Source organism: Sinocyclocheilus grahami, unplaced genomic scaffold (assembly GCF_001515645.1).
Source record: "Sinocyclocheilus grahami isolate Dianchi unplaced genomic scaffold, SAMN03320097.WGS_v1.1 scaffold581.1, whole genome shotgun sequence".
Lineage (NCBI taxonomy): Eukaryota > Metazoa > Chordata > Actinopteri > Cypriniformes > Cyprinidae > Sinocyclocheilus > Sinocyclocheilus grahami.
Window position 1 is genome coordinate 567,578 of NW_015505760.1, and position 15,238 is coordinate 582,815.

General features: G+C 36.5%; 1 protein-coding gene and 1 long non-coding RNA gene across 3 annotated transcripts; both read right to left on the reverse strand.

Moving 5' to 3' along the window:
* Positions 1-641: 641 nt before the first annotated feature.
* On the reverse strand, positions 642-7,715 carry LOC107556879 (uncharacterized). 2 transcript variants are annotated; one of them, XR_001605326.1, is made up of 6 exons: positions 7,685-7,715; positions 7,434-7,549; positions 7,164-7,317; positions 5,594-5,965; positions 801-919; positions 642-723 (listed from the first exon to the last, which is right to left on the reverse strand). It is a non-coding gene; the product is annotated as an uncharacterized lncRNA (long non-coding RNA). The 2 variants fall into 2 exon arrangements; XR_001605327.1 differs by lacking the exons at positions 642-723; positions 801-919 and adding an exon at positions 4,938-4,993.
* A 47-nt stretch (positions 7,716-7,762) lies between these two features.
* Positions 7,763-10,902, reverse strand: LOC107556878 (nectin-3). The gene is made up of 4 exons (XM_016240124.1): positions 10,773-10,902; positions 8,066-8,431; positions 7,878-7,996; positions 7,763-7,807 (listed from the first exon to the last, which is right to left on the reverse strand). The coding sequence occupies exons 1-4, from the start codon at positions 10,780-10,782 to the stop codon at positions 7,775-7,777; spliced, it is 528 nt and encodes a 175-aa protein (XP_016095610.1). The 5' UTR covers positions 10,783-10,902; the 3' UTR covers positions 7,763-7,774.
* Positions 10,903-15,238: the final 4,336 nt, after the last annotated feature.

The following is a 15,238-nucleotide window of genomic DNA, read 5'->3' on the forward strand; positions in this document are numbered from 1 at the left end:
CTCCTAGAAACACACAGCGTCTCCCTGACATGGCTGCTTCAACACTAACTGCGGTTACTGAAACCACGCCTTCTTTCTTTGCGTGCACATTTGGGCGCATTATGCAAATATTCCCACATAGTGAGGTAGATATGTGGGGGCGTGTTAGAACGAGCTGTTTTAGGGGGGTGTGGCAGAGTCTTAACTTTGATAAAGAATATCTCTTTGGATTTGAGACTTTAGTCTTTGTAACTTCAGGGATCTTATATATTCACGAACAGCTTGTAACACTCCAAAGAGAAAGGAAAACTTGAAATCGCATCATATGACCCCTTTAAGTTTTTCCATTGTTTGTGCTGTGTGTGCATTGCTTTGGGCAAACTGGGACTTTATCGTTATTATTCACAGTTAAAAGCGTTTTTTTAACAAAGGAACTTTAAATTGCTATGTGACCACAATTACAAAAAAAATAAGCTTTTTCTTATTTTCAGGAAAAACAGGAATTATTTTATATGGATTTGTTTATTTGTAAGAGCTTTTATTCGACAGACAATGATAAAAAATCATTCAAAAACCTTTTTAGGTGCAATTAGTTTATATTCTCAGTACAAACACTCACAATTCACAGTCAGTTGGACGGTGGCACTGAGATACAGGTCAACAGATGTACACATCGCTGTCGTTTCTGGTGACATGTGGTAAAATAAACTCTCCGTTTGAGTTTTCCAGCCACAATATCTTGTTCTGATGAGACGAATGAGATCAACACAACAGTTATAAACTGTGGCATATAGAAATGTGTATTTTTCCATCTGACTCACCTTTGAACGTCTCAGTTTATAACGAAGTGGTGGAGGGATCGCTGAACAAGTTATTTTCATATCATCCCCCTCTTTTATGAATCCATATGGATATAGCATCTTCACTGATGCTGGAGGCTCTGAAGTTAGCAGACAGATTATGTTTATTTGATTTTAAATGTAAATTAATGTGAGAATTTAAGTTAACAATAGTAAACAGTTTACCTGTGAATTGCAGCGTTGTGATTCTTTTAATCGAGCCAAGAAGTAATTTGACAAATATAGTTTCCACTGAGTCAGCATTGAGCCTTGCAGCTTCCCAGTTTTTGAACTGGTCACTGTCTCCAGAAGAGGACAGGATTGAAAATAAAGTGTTGGCAACATAGGATGGAACACAACAATCTTCTGATCGTTCTTCTCATTTTCTGAGAAGTCCATTCCAGCTGGATAATTGTGATGTCATGCTCCTCTCCCACAATATAATTTGATGTCCTTTTATGTATAGAGACCTAGGTCAAGACTCAAGACAGGCCAAGGAAAGTTTGAATTTAATAGCTATAGAAATGTGATGGGGTGTAACCATCAAGTAAAAAGAAATATATTTTTCTGACACCTTGAACACTTGTGATTGTATATGTAAAATATTTCTCAATGTAAAAATTATTTATTTGTTAGTTTATTGATTGATTGACTGATTTGTTTATTTATTTTTTCAGCATCACATTGCATTTTTTATTTGTAATAAAATCAAATAAAAAGTAATATATTTTCCTTACACCTTGAACGCATGTGAGTGTGCATATTTTAGTCATTATTTAAAATGTAGAAAACAAGTTTAGAAAAAAAGTATTTATTCTTCTTTTATTCATTTATTTTTGCATCAAGTACATTTTTTTCTCTCTTCAGGATATTTCTGCTTGTTGGTTGGACCATAAACAACTTGGAGTTCCCTGGTGAAGTTTTAAAAATATTTAAGCAGTAATACAGTATAAGCAGTATATCAGCAGTTAATCAGTCTTGTTTGATGCATTTTATGTATATTAAAACATTAATAATAATGAAAGATTGATAAATAATTGATCAAGGATTTTTGGTTTTGTATTTATGAAATCAGGACAGTATCATTTTGTAATTTTTGACTTTAATTTTAACATAGAAATTAAAAGCATGTTCATCATCCAGTAGAAGTGCAATCAAGTCTCTATATGTCTGAAATTTATATTGATTTTTTTAGCACATTTATAGGATAAAAAGATGAGTGTCATATCATAGACCACCTAACCAGAGCACAAATCAGTTTAACAGCTGGTAAACATTTGTTGTAGACTTTGTGGGTAGAAATAAAAATTCAAGCCCATCTTACCTCGTATCATGCATAAAGATATAAGAAGTTTATAAATTGTCTCTGTCATCAAAAAATCCTGTGCAGTATACTGTAGTTTCATTTCACTAACGGTAGTAACTGCAGGACTGTTTAAGTGAACATTTATAGGATAATTAATGGAGAGCTGCTCTTATGTTTAGAGTAGATTGGATGGAGTGATGAAGTTGGTTGTGATACTCTTTATAGGCGCAATGAACTGCTTTGATAAAGCAGTTTATTGTGCTTATAAAGAGTAATTATGACCTTATTTTATTTAAGTGTTGACTTTCAGCATGTATTCCTCGATTTTTCTGTCAGAATGCATCTGTGACAAGCTATGCTTTTTTTTATAAATAAAAATTAAACATTGCAACCAACTGTAAAATTGAGTCATAGAATACTAGATGTTAGATAAGAAGGGCACATAAACATCTCGCATCCCTTGCACAACTCAACATATGCATTGAAGAAAGAACCAAGCATAGGTCTTTGCAGGAAAGTAATGGGAGTTACTATACCAAATCAGTGGGCGAGGCCAAAACGACCATGTTACCTAATTGGCTGACGTCATAGTGACAGGGAAGGGGGATCATTTTCATTGCATGATTTAGAAACACCCAGCAGTTGTAAAACACCCACAAAGTTAGAAACGCCCATGTTTGCTCTGCAGAGACCTCAATCTTGAAAGAAGTAAGGAATAATTGACGACGGGCTGTTTAATTATTAGAAAATAATACACACCCGAGGAGGTGATGCAGTCTCTACTAATAACGAAACTGTAAATTCATCTGCTTCAAGAACAGCGCTGTTATTATCTCGCTAGAGAGAAATATTATGTAGCTTTTAAGTTTCTAATATAAACCATTTACTGAAAAAATTGTCAGCGCAGTGCTGACTAAATGTTTCTGTGCACGTGTATGTTTCTGTGTGTGCGAGTTTGTGTCTGTACTGTATGTGTGTGCGTTTGTATTGGAGAGCGGGAGAAGGAAAGTATGTGCTTTAAAATGTGCTATAAAATGTAATTTTGTAGCAAAACCATGGAAATTATATAACTTATACTACGGGGCTGTTGAATGATTAAATCTGATTGCTTGAATAACGTTCTAATGTGTGCAATTATTTTCAGGGAAATACACGGCTAGTAGTTCCAGGCAGGTCTTGATCACATTACAGGCATTACATGCCGATTTCGCCAAACAATTTCAGTTATTTCAAAGGTCCTTACTATGTGAATAGTTTGTGTACTAAGTAAAACCCAAGATATTATGTAATACATTTACATTACATTTATTCATTTAGCAGATGCTTTTATCCAAAGCGACTAACAAATGAGGACAATAGAAGCAATCAAAACTAACAAAAGAGCAACAATATGTACAGTAAGTGCAAATGACAAGTCTCGGTTAGCCTAACGCAGTACACATAGCAAGGTATACATTATATATACAGGTGCATCTCAATAAATTAGAATGTCGTGGAAAAGTTCATTTATTTCAGTAATTCAACTCAAATTGTGAAACTCATGTATTAAATAAATTCAATGCACACAGACTGAAGTAGTTTAAGTCTTTGGTTCTTTTAATTGTGATGATTTTGGCTCACATTTAACAAAAACCCACCAATTCACTATCTCAACAAATTAGAATATGGTGACATGATATATATATACACACACACACTCAGAAAAACAAATAGATATAATAGAAAAAATAGAAAGCTAGTGTTAGTTTTTTTAATAAAAAAATTATGTAATGTAATATATAATGTAATATATTTAATCTTTATAAAGCATAATTAAGCAAAATTTAGTACAATTTTTAACAATTATTTTTAAAACTTACCAAAAAAGAACAAATCCAAATTATTTATAATAACATTTTATGTACAGCCTATTCAGAAATACTTAAAAAAAATAAAAAAAACTTTAAAAACCACTTAAATCACATAAAGACACATAGAAATGAGGATCTCATGTTAACCAAAAATATAACAAAATAAAACATTAAAGATGTAATTCACACAAAATTCTAAAGCCACAAGACTTTTGTTTATCTTCAAATCACATTTTGTAACATATTTCATGTGCGTTGATCAGTGTTTATAAGGCTTTAAAATCTTAATCTGTTCATCATATAAAATGACTCTCTTTGGAAAACTTTTAAAAATAAACTATTTGTTGCATATTGACAACATTTACAACATCTTTATAAACGTTTTGAAGCATCAAAGTATTGATGAAATATACAGTGGGTACGGAAAGTATTCAGACCCCCTTAAATTTTTCACTCTTTGTTATATTGCAGCCATTTGCTGAAATCATTTAAGTTAATTTTTTTTCCTCATTAATGTACACACAGCACCCCATATTGACAGAAAAACACAGAATTGTTGACGTTTTTGCAGATTTATGTCCTGCAAAGGGTCCTAAGTATTCAGACCCTTTGCTCTGACACTCATATATTTAACTCAGGTGCTGTCCATTTCTTCTGATCATCCTTGAGATGATTCTACACCTTCATTTGAGTTCAGCTGTGTTTGATTATACTGATTGGACTTGATTAGGAAAGCCACACACCTGTCTATATAAGACCTTACAGCTCACAGTGCATGTCAGAGCAAATGAGAATCATGAGGTCAAAGGAACTGCCTGAAGAGCTCAGAGACAGAATTGTGGCAAAGCACAGATCTGGCCAAGGTTACAAAAAAATGTCTGCTGCACTTAAGGTTCCCAAGAGCACAGTGGCCTCCATAATCCATAAATGGAAGACGTTTTTGTGTCTTCTGTATAGAAGCACAAACACAAGCAACAGCAGCAAAATCAGAACAGGGATATATGCTGAGCTTTTTGAGGCTGAAAGAAAAACAAGAGCATGGAAAAGTGAACCAATAATAAAAGGCCTGGTTTTATAATTAGCTCAGATCTTGGCCCAAATTCATATCCTGTTTATACTGTCATGTACATGTCTGTTTCAGAATAAAACACTGATATCAATCATATAACACATGCTCCCAAGCTATAGCTAAACATGTCAGATTATTTTATTGTGTATTAAATTTATTTTTAAATCAACATTAAACATTACCAATTATAATTTCTGAAATGGATTAAAACAATATTCAAAGGGAATATTCCAGTTACAGCTTTATACGGTATATGACAGATAAGTTGATCTCAATTGAATTAAGGCTATATAAAACATTAGTAGGCTATGTGACACACTCACTGCACTTTATTTCTGCATGAGTAAAAAAATAAATGAAGAAAAAAAATTATATGCATTTTTTAATTTGAGTTGATTTGACATTATAAAACTGACCCAGGATCTGTTAAAACCATTATAAAGCAGTGTTTTTGAAAGTGCCAATCACTGCCCAACAATAAGTGTGTGTGAATATGACAAGTTTTGATTTAGTGTTGTCTTTCAGAAGAGTAATTTGTGTGTGGTTTTACCTTTTGGTGCTGTAACAGCGGTGATGTTTTTCTGTGTTATAACAGTGGTGACTCTTTCTCTTCTTCTTGTAGCTGGATCTGGAGTTGTGCTCAAACTGTCTGTAGAGGTGTCTATAGATTTTACAGTGCTTGCATGTAATGTAGATGCATTGCCAACAGGTGGAGCAGAAGAGCTGCCAGTGAGAGGAGTGGGATGGCTGGTGTGTTTTGGTTGTAAGGTTGTCAGAGTTGCATTTGGTTTCACTGTGCTGGCTAGGAAGTGACCAGATTCTGATGTAGTCACAGTGGTATCAGTGCTCCATTAGCTGGTCCCATTGGAGGTAAAGCTGCTCAGATGTTTGGTGGTCCTTACTGGAAAAGGAGTTGTCATTCCTTCAGCAGAAATCATTATGGAAGGAAAAATTAAATATATAAAGAATGTATATTAAGAAATATTACATTTACATACTACAATACATATTACAATAATAATACAAACTTACATAGGTCAAGTGATTTGGAAAAAGGATTATTATATTATATTATATTATATATTATATTATATTATATTATATTATATTATATTATATTATATTATATTATATTATATTATTAGTATTGCATTAGACTACAATAAAACTAGACCTTAAAAGCTGTATGGAAGTGAAACAGTATTGGGAAGTTTGTGGTGTGAGTTTGCACAATGATAGCCTACTATTCACTGTCTGCAAAAGCACAGAAAGTGCTCACTAACCTGTGAGCTTATCCAAATGTGTGTCAAAAGTACATTATATGATGCACACATACTCTAAGAAAATTTTATAAAATAGGGCCCAACTTTCTGTATTGATTTTCCACAGGTGTTTTACCCAGATTTTACATTTTTTAATTATTAGGGTTAAAGGAAATGTCTGTAAACTTGAAGGGTTAGTCTACCAAAAAATTTAAACTCCATCATCATTTACTCACCCTCATGTCAATCCACCCTATAGTTTCGGTTCCTATTGACTTCCATTGTACATACAAAGGAGGTCATTGGGAAAAGAAACTGTTTGGTTACCAACTTTTTTTTTTACAATATCATCTTTCATGTCTTTAACAGATAATGTTCTAGCAGAACATTTACCAGTACATTAATGTTTGTCTACAGATAGTTTTTTCTTACAGAGCACACATTTGTGAGCTAATGATAAATCTAATAATTACACAAACCTTCTGCATTTTACATTTTCATTAAGATAATTTAGCCTGTTTATTAAGCCATTTTCCTCATGGGGACCGTTGGCCTGTTACAATGTGGATGATTTCAGGTTTTACTATCCTTGTAGGGACATTAGTTCCCACAATCCAGGCAAAACCTGACCTGCACTCACAGAAACACCCCAACAGCCTTTCCTAAAACAATAAGTCCCGGAAGGCTTTGAAAGAGGGGAATTGATCAATTAACCTCTGTTACAAAATGTATAAATGATTTCCAAAGGCTTCAGTGGTATTTTTAAGTTTTTCCATTGTTTGTGCTGCGTATGCATTGCTTTTGGGCAAAGGAACCTAAATTGCCATGTGATCACAATTACAAAAAGCTTTTTCTTACCTTCACTTTGCTTTGAGAGAACCTGGATAGAAATCTCCATGTCTGTCTGGAGATGATTGTCCAGAAAGACAGCTGTCAGTTTGTATGTTCCTGACTGGTCAGATGTTACGGAGGTCAGAGGCAAAGTGTCTGAGAGAGACAGTGTTGTGTCACCCTAAAAAATCCTTACATGGATTTGTAATTTTAGACAGGTAATACACTACAAATGTTTTATTAAAACAATACTGCTTTAATATTTCATTTCAATCTCTTAATATTTCACGATCTTACCCTCATCCACGTATACTGCAAATACTGTGAAGCTTTTGCGATACAAGCAATCGCCACATCCTCACCAGCGCTGACGTTTAAAGGGCTGCTTGTGTTACACTCAATGCCATCAAGAACTGTTTGGAAAAACAGGAATTATTTTATATGGATTTGTTTATTTGTAAGAGCTTTTATTCGACAGACAATGATAAAAAATCATTCAAAAACCTTTTTAGGTGCAATTGGTTTATATTCTCAGTACAAACACTCACAATTCACAGTCAGTTGGACGGTGGCACTGAGATACAGGTCAACAGATGTACACATCGCTGTCGTTTCTGGTGACATGTGGTAAAATAAACTCAGTTTGAGCTTTCCAGCCACAATATCTTGTTCTGATGAGACGAATGAGATCAACATATAAACTGTGGCATATAGAAATGTGTATTTTTCCATCTGACTCCCCTTTGAACGTCTCAGTTTATATCGGAGTGGTGGAGGGATCGCTGAACAAGTTATTTTCATATCATCCCCCTCTTTTATGAATCCATATGGATATGGCATATTCACTGATGCTGGAGGCTCTGAAATTAGCAGACAGATGATGCTTATTTGATTTTAAATGTGAAATCAGTTTACAGTAAACAGTTTACCTGTGAATTGCAGCGTTGTGATTCTTTTAATCGAGCCAATAGGATAAGAAGTAATTTCACAAATATAGTTTCCACTGTCATTCACTGTAACTTTATGCAGAATCAAGATTGAGCCTTGCAGCTTCCCACTTTTTGAACTGGTCACTGTCTCCAGAAGAGGACCAGATTTAAAATAATTTGTTGGGAACCCAGGATGGAACACAACAATTTTCTGATCGTTCTTCTCATTTCCTTTTGGCTGTTTAATCCATTCCACCTGGATAATTGTGATGCCATGCTCCTCTCCCACAATGCACTGCAGGCTGACATTCTGTCCCTCCACAGCAGTTGCGATCGCACTATAATTTATAAGAACTCCGTATGTTCCTGATAAACCAATTTCAAAAGTGATAGATTACTTCATTGATATTCTAAAAGATGTGTTATCGACAAGGTTTTACCAAGTGTAATTTGAAGTATAATTATATGTCCTTTGGTTCATAGAGACCTTAGTGAATAGGTCCGTTAAAATAGTTTACAAAATATTTTTCAAGATAAAAAGTATTTATTTATTTGTACAAATGCCATTAATCACTGACCCATAAATATCATTACATTTAGGGGTGTCGCACCACATGACATCTTACAGCCTGAGCTAACCTTTCCTTGTGAGGAAAAGATCACATTGTCTGATATTTTAAGAGATATATTGACCTTGACAGTAATTTCAGGATGTTTCTGCTTGATTAGGTCACAAGATTTCTTAATATTAATTAGCAGTGAAATAGTTCCTCTTCAGGAACTCGAGCTGCGTCGGAAACGCTAGGGGAACGCCCTTCAGCGTGACGGGCTCTGAACCTTGTGTGTAATCAGACCAATAGATGGGCAAGACGTCACGGCGGGTGACGTAATGACCAGGAAGCTATAAAAGCACGTGCGGTGAGACCAGCGTCAGCTTTTGTCATTCAGCAAGCGCTCTGTGTGTGTGTGTCAGTCTGATATCTGTTTGTGAGTCTTATTTAGTGTTGTCTGTCACGAAATCTAAAGCAAGACAAAACCAGACACTAAGGCGAGGGCAGGCAGCGTTCAGGCTGTGTGTTCTTCCCTGCCCGCGTTACTTTACGGGTGGGGATACACACAGTTTGTTTGTTGTCTGCTTGAGAGCAAGCACGCAGAGTCAGCTCTCGGGAAAAAAAGGGGAGCTGACGGTCGTTTTTGTAGTGTTTGTTACTGCCTTGCTTTGCTCTCAGAGGGCTCTCTTTGAGGAGAGAGCTTTCACTAGCGTTTCTCGCGGCGCCGGCCCCGCTTTCGCCGAGGCGGAGCGGCGGCTGTGCTCGTGGGTTTCGCGTATGGATCCGGTGGAGGGAATGTAGACGGGCGCGTCCCTATCTATTGTCCCTAACTACTGCCAAATGTGTCTCAGTGGGTCCTGCACACTGTAGAGAGAAGCTACAGAATCCAGTTTGGTTCTCCCCCGCCTCATTTCAACGGGATTACGCCCACGCTGGTGGGCCCCGAGCAGGCTCTAGTCATGGAACAAGAAAAATTTCTTGGTGTGGAGACCGCCAGCTCGACCCAGTTAACTGTCCGGTTGGTACAGTGCTGGAGTTCGTGCAGGCCTGTTTCTCCACAGGGTTGACCCACTCCACCCTGAAGGTCTACGTGGCGGCTATTGCGGCCTACCACGCCCCTCTTGGTGGCCAGTCAGTGGGCAGACACCCCCTAGTTACACGTTTCCTCCATGGTGCGCTGAGGCTGAGGCCTCCGGTACGATCCAGACCAGCAGAAGCTTGGGGTCAGGGCTCACACTACTAGAAGTGTGGCGGCCTCTGAGGCCTTCCTGGCAAGGTGTCGCCATGCAGGACATCTGCGACGCCGCGGGATGGTCCACGCCCCTGACCTTCGTCAGGTTCTATGACCTAGACATGCGAGCCAATCCTGGCTCTTCTGTTCTCTCGCCCTAGCTGTGCAGTCTTCCACACTAGGCAGAGACTTAGAAGTCTGGCGGCGTGGGCAGTCGCGTTCCCCTAGCGTTTCCGACGCAGCTCGAGTTCCTGAAGAGGAACGTCTCAGGTTACGTATGTAACCCTAGTTCCTCGAGGGAACGAGACGCTGCGTCGCGGTGCCATACTTCCGGCGTCCCTGCCAGCGCTTGCTTCATTCCTAGAAGCTGACGCTGGTCTCACCGCATGTGCTTTTATAGCTTCCTGGTCATTACGTCACCCGCCGTGACGTCTCGCCCATCTATTGGTCTGATTACACACGAGGTTCAGAGCCCGTCACGCTGAAGGGCGTTCCCCTAGCGTTTCCGACGCAGCGTCTCGTTCCCTCGAGGAGCTAGGGTTACATACGTAACCTGAGACGTTTTGTTAAAATATTAACAGTTTTGTTAAAAGATTATGCTTGATAAATACTTGATAAGTTTTTTTTTCAATAATTAATTATTTTAATGAGGATTTTGTCTTTATTATGAAATCAGAAAAGTTGCATCCCACTGTCCCTTTTGTCTTTTTTATTTTAACAAATTATAAACATGCTTATCACAGGATTATCTGTTAAATCACTATATGTGAACTGCATTTTGAATGCTTTTTTTAAGTAAATAATAGATACTACATAAAGATGAGTGTCATGTCATAGAGTGTCTGTCTAACCACAGCACAGATCAGTAAAAAAGCTAATAAACATTTTCTTTGTGGGTAGAAATAAAAATCCAAGCCCCTCTTATCTCGTATCATGCATAAAAAGATAAGAAGTTTATAAGTTGACTGTCATAAAAAAATCCATATCTGTGAGAACAACAGTCTTAACAGAGAGAGTCAAACATAAGCAGCAGCAGAAGCACAGGAAATGAGCTACACCACCACTTCTCTAGTCTTGTCTGTCTGAACCAACAGTTGCTTGGTTCCGCTTAAGCTGTGAAGTGTAGTTCCCCCCCAAGTGAACAGCAGAGAATACCTAATGGAGAGCTGCTCTTATGTTTAGAGTAGATTGGTGATGGAGTTGGTCCTGATACACTTTATAAGCACAATGAACTGCTTCAACAGGTAATTATGACCTTATTTTGTTATGTTGGCAGTCAAGTGTTGACAGTCAGCATGTCTTCCTCGATTTCCTGTCAGAATGCATCTATAGCAAGCTGTGGCCACGTTTACACTGACAGACAGACAGACAGACAGACAGACAGACAGACAGACAGACAGACACACACACACACACACACACACATCAAGATCAAGATCAAGATCAAGATCACGTGAAATTTTAAAGCCCCTACAGGCTTGTTTGTGGATATTATTGGCCAAAGTCCCCTGGCCAATGAACATTTAACTTATTTTTTGGTATTTCTTATTGTATTATAAAATGTACTGTTAATTTACATCTTAAATGAGACGTGACAGGAAACTACAGTGGGGAGAGTGTGAATGCTCAGTTTAACAAATAAAGACATCTCAACCTACTTCAGGAGCAGGCTTGGGAGTCACAGAATACTAGTAATGACGTTACGTAATCAGAATACATAATTAGGGACACACTGATGTTAAAATTGTGGTCAATAAATATTTTTAAGTTCAATATTAAAATTCTAAGCTACTTTGTCTAAATAACGGAAAGTAAAACTAGTAACGACATTACGTAATCAAAATACTTTCACCAATGCACCGAAATTAAAATTCTTACTGATAATTTTCACATTATGGCTGATATTAAGCTGTTTTATTAGGAATAGGAATAAATAGGAACACAACGATATTACATTTCTAGCCAATAATTACTTTCATGTTATGGCCAATATTAAAATTATATACTATTTTGTCTAAATAAATGAAGAATAAAACATTAAACCTAACACTGAGTAATGATATTAGATCATCAGGATCAATGATACGGAATGCACTTATGTTAAAATTCTGGTAGATAAGCTGATAATTACTTTAATGTTATGGCTGATATTACAATTATATACAAATTTGTCTATAAATAAAAAAATTAAACACTAAAAACTAAAGTGTTAAATGCTTGAAATCAATTTAGGCTTTGCAGCATTATAAAGCACAGTGAATGAATGGATATTAATTTTGAGATTTGCTAAAGATTACATGTATTATAAGTGCTTTTAGAGTGTTAGATGATGGCAAGGGTAATCTAAATGTAAAAGCAAGGGGAAAGAGCACAATTAAAAATCCAATATGGATCAGTAATTTCAAAAAATACAAATATTGGCAGATTATCATGCATCCCTATTTTTAAGTAAGTATTTAGTAGAATTGCCATCAAAAGAGAAAAAAAAAACCTCAGCTTTGTTTGATTTAATCTCAAAGATGTCTCACACTTCTGAACTAACTACCTGTTACCCAGATATTCACATGCATTGGCATGTGCCATTTCCATTCCTCACAGCCTCTGGGGTCTGAAGCTCATAATCATTGTCTTGTAGAAAAAGATCAAAATCACATACTATCAAATAATAATGAAGCAATGAGTGCTGTAAATGGGGAGGGAATTGATGGCTCTATTCGATTCTTTTGGAGGGGATATAAGGGACGTTAATAGATCCATGAACGTGGCAGCTGATAGCAGCATAGGGAGATATAAGCTGTAAAATATAAAATCAAAGCAGCATTTTGGTAATTATGAGGAAATGTGACAAAGAATACTGGGGACACGTGTACTTTAATATAGACAGAGAGTATTTAGAGAGACAGGCTGGATGATACAGAGTAGCAAATATGAATAGATCTGTATAAAAGATCTGATGTCCTCAAGTCAAATTCCTTCAGAAGGTCATGATCCGCTGTTATCTGTAATATTTGCCTGTCAAAAGAACACAAATTTGAGACATTGTATTCTGCCAAAGGACTAAAATATCCTCTTTCATTATAGGACTCAGTGAGCAAAGCATCTGATTCAGAAATTGAGTAAGTGTCTGATGTAATCCATATACATAACCTCTAAAAACTGTGCTTGTGTGTGTGTGTGTGTCTGTGTGCCTGCCTCTGAGGCAAAGACTTGGGGATAAATTCAGTGAGGCTGAATATCATAAATGCAGCCTGCATCATTTTAATGAATAATTTGATGAATAAAATCAGGTAATCAGGCAGTCATGCACAAAATATTCTTTCTTGTCGTTATCAGCAATGACATGAATGTCTTTGAGCTTGTAAAAAAGACAGAAATTGCACCCAGACAAGGGCAGTGATACAAATGACGTTCTGATGTAAGTTTCATCAGATGTTCAAAAAGGAACAATCAATCCGAATACACAAAATCATGTTTAGCTTCGCTATAATGAGGCTTCAGAATGGGTTTCAGTGAGTTCACCAGACTGTCTCTTATCTTTAGCTATGCTACGATATGTGCTTGTACCCTAGTGGTTCTCATCTCAAAACCTCCCACAAGATCCTATCAGAATATCCCCCTTTTCCAGTGCGTGATCATAAACATGTCCATTACATGTGCATATCTTGTTCAAGCTGATCAAAATAGTTTTTATTGACCTGTTTGTGTTTTCCTAAGCTAGCAGGCCAAGCTGTTAGCTTGCTAACTGAAGGCTAACTGAAAACAAACAAAGGGAAATAATTTGACATCTTAGAGACAAAAGATATTGCAGATGAGCAAATACTCTAAAAATATATATCTTTAAAATCAAATAGACATCTCTGTGATGTAGGCTATGTGTGTCCCTTACAAAAATTAACCATGGTTTTATTATAGTAAAAGTGTAGTAACCATGTTTTTGTGGTCGATTGATTACCATTTGTATAACAACAGTTTTACTACAAATACCATGATTAAACTATGGTTAGTGTAGAAAAACCATGGTTAATCGGAAAAAGATCCGCGAGCCAAGACTCAAACTCGGGACGCCTGAAGTGCAATGGCGCTATATGTTGGCACACTGCCTACTAGGCTACTGCCACCAACATAATATGATTAGTGATATGTCATTTAGACATTAATATATTTTGATTATGAATAAATACACTGTAAAACAATTTTCTATCATTAAGCACCAAATAGAGTACATCAGGCACCAAGCTGTCCAACTGACCCTCATTGCGATTTTAATTTCAGTGACCCAGGTGTAACATTTTAGGGTTTCTAGAACATCTCCATTGTATGGCATTATGTATTCACTTGTATATTGTTAGGACAGGGTGTAGAGGGCTGTTCATTGCAGTCTATCATTTATTTTTTTAATCTAGCACACAATCAGTGCTCCCACAACCCCAGTAATGTTAGTCCAGTGCCTCTAATAGGATCTCTATTAATGTTATGTGAAGACGAGTGAAAGTGACCTTTTCCTTTCTCAGAGAAAAAAATGTCGCACATAAACACGTGTTCCTTTGATCATTGTCTCATTAGACCACACATTATCATGAACACATTGAGTGGATGAAATTACAGCAGATAAATTCAGGTTGGTAAATAACAGTGTGTGATATAAGCAGGGTACGAAATATTAAATACATTAATATTTCTTACTATGCATGAGATGTTTTTTTACACTAATTTTGTAAGGACGTATTTATTTATTTATTAAAAACATTTAGTAGTGATGTTATGTTGCTGTTTCTGTTTGCTTTACATTATTTTTTATAAATATTTATTTATAATGAAAAGTCATGTAGTATGTATGTATTTATTAATAAATAAATACAAATCTTATGTCACAGTTTTTGTCTCGTTTACATTTATAAAAATAATTATTGATTATTTATTCATTTATGAAAAACCGCTTATTATGTTGGATTTTGTAATAAAGTTACAGGCCAACTAGTTTTAATTCCTCTGCAAAGGCCATTTTTAATTCCATTCGGAATCATGAGCATTCTATTGGAACAATGTTTAAAGGCTTGACTGTGGACAGTGGATTCTAAACAACTCATATCTAGGGCAAAGATGCAGTCCATCACGCGCTCATGTTTATTTGTTATCTTTGGACAGGATGTTGTGGTGTCTTGGGTGAAAGATGCTGAGTCTCTATCCATCAGAGAGGTCAGGCTGCAGAATAAGGCTCGTCTCCTGGAGCAGAAATGAAATGGTTTAAGTGGTTTGCTTAAGGGCACGCTAGCGGTACACAGTGGCCATCTCAATGAGACGTCACAGAACTAGCATGCCGGCAGCGATGCTCAAACTCCCGACCTTCTGGATGGCAACCCACTACTTCCTGTTCTTCTATAGTACAGTGAC

What these genes read in the sequence shown, in the direction of transcription:
- LOC107556878 (XM_016240124.1), bottom strand. An exon ending in CACAACGCTGCAATTCACAG is followed by an intron (nt 7,997 to 8,065) that starts GTAAACTGTTTA and finishes TGCTAATTTCAG; the next exon opens with AGCCTCCAGCATCAGTGAAT. An exon ending in ATAAACTGAGACGTTCAAAG is followed by an intron (nt 7,808 to 7,877) that starts GGGAGTCAGATG and finishes TCGTCTCATCAG; the next exon opens with AACAAGATATTGTGGCTGGA.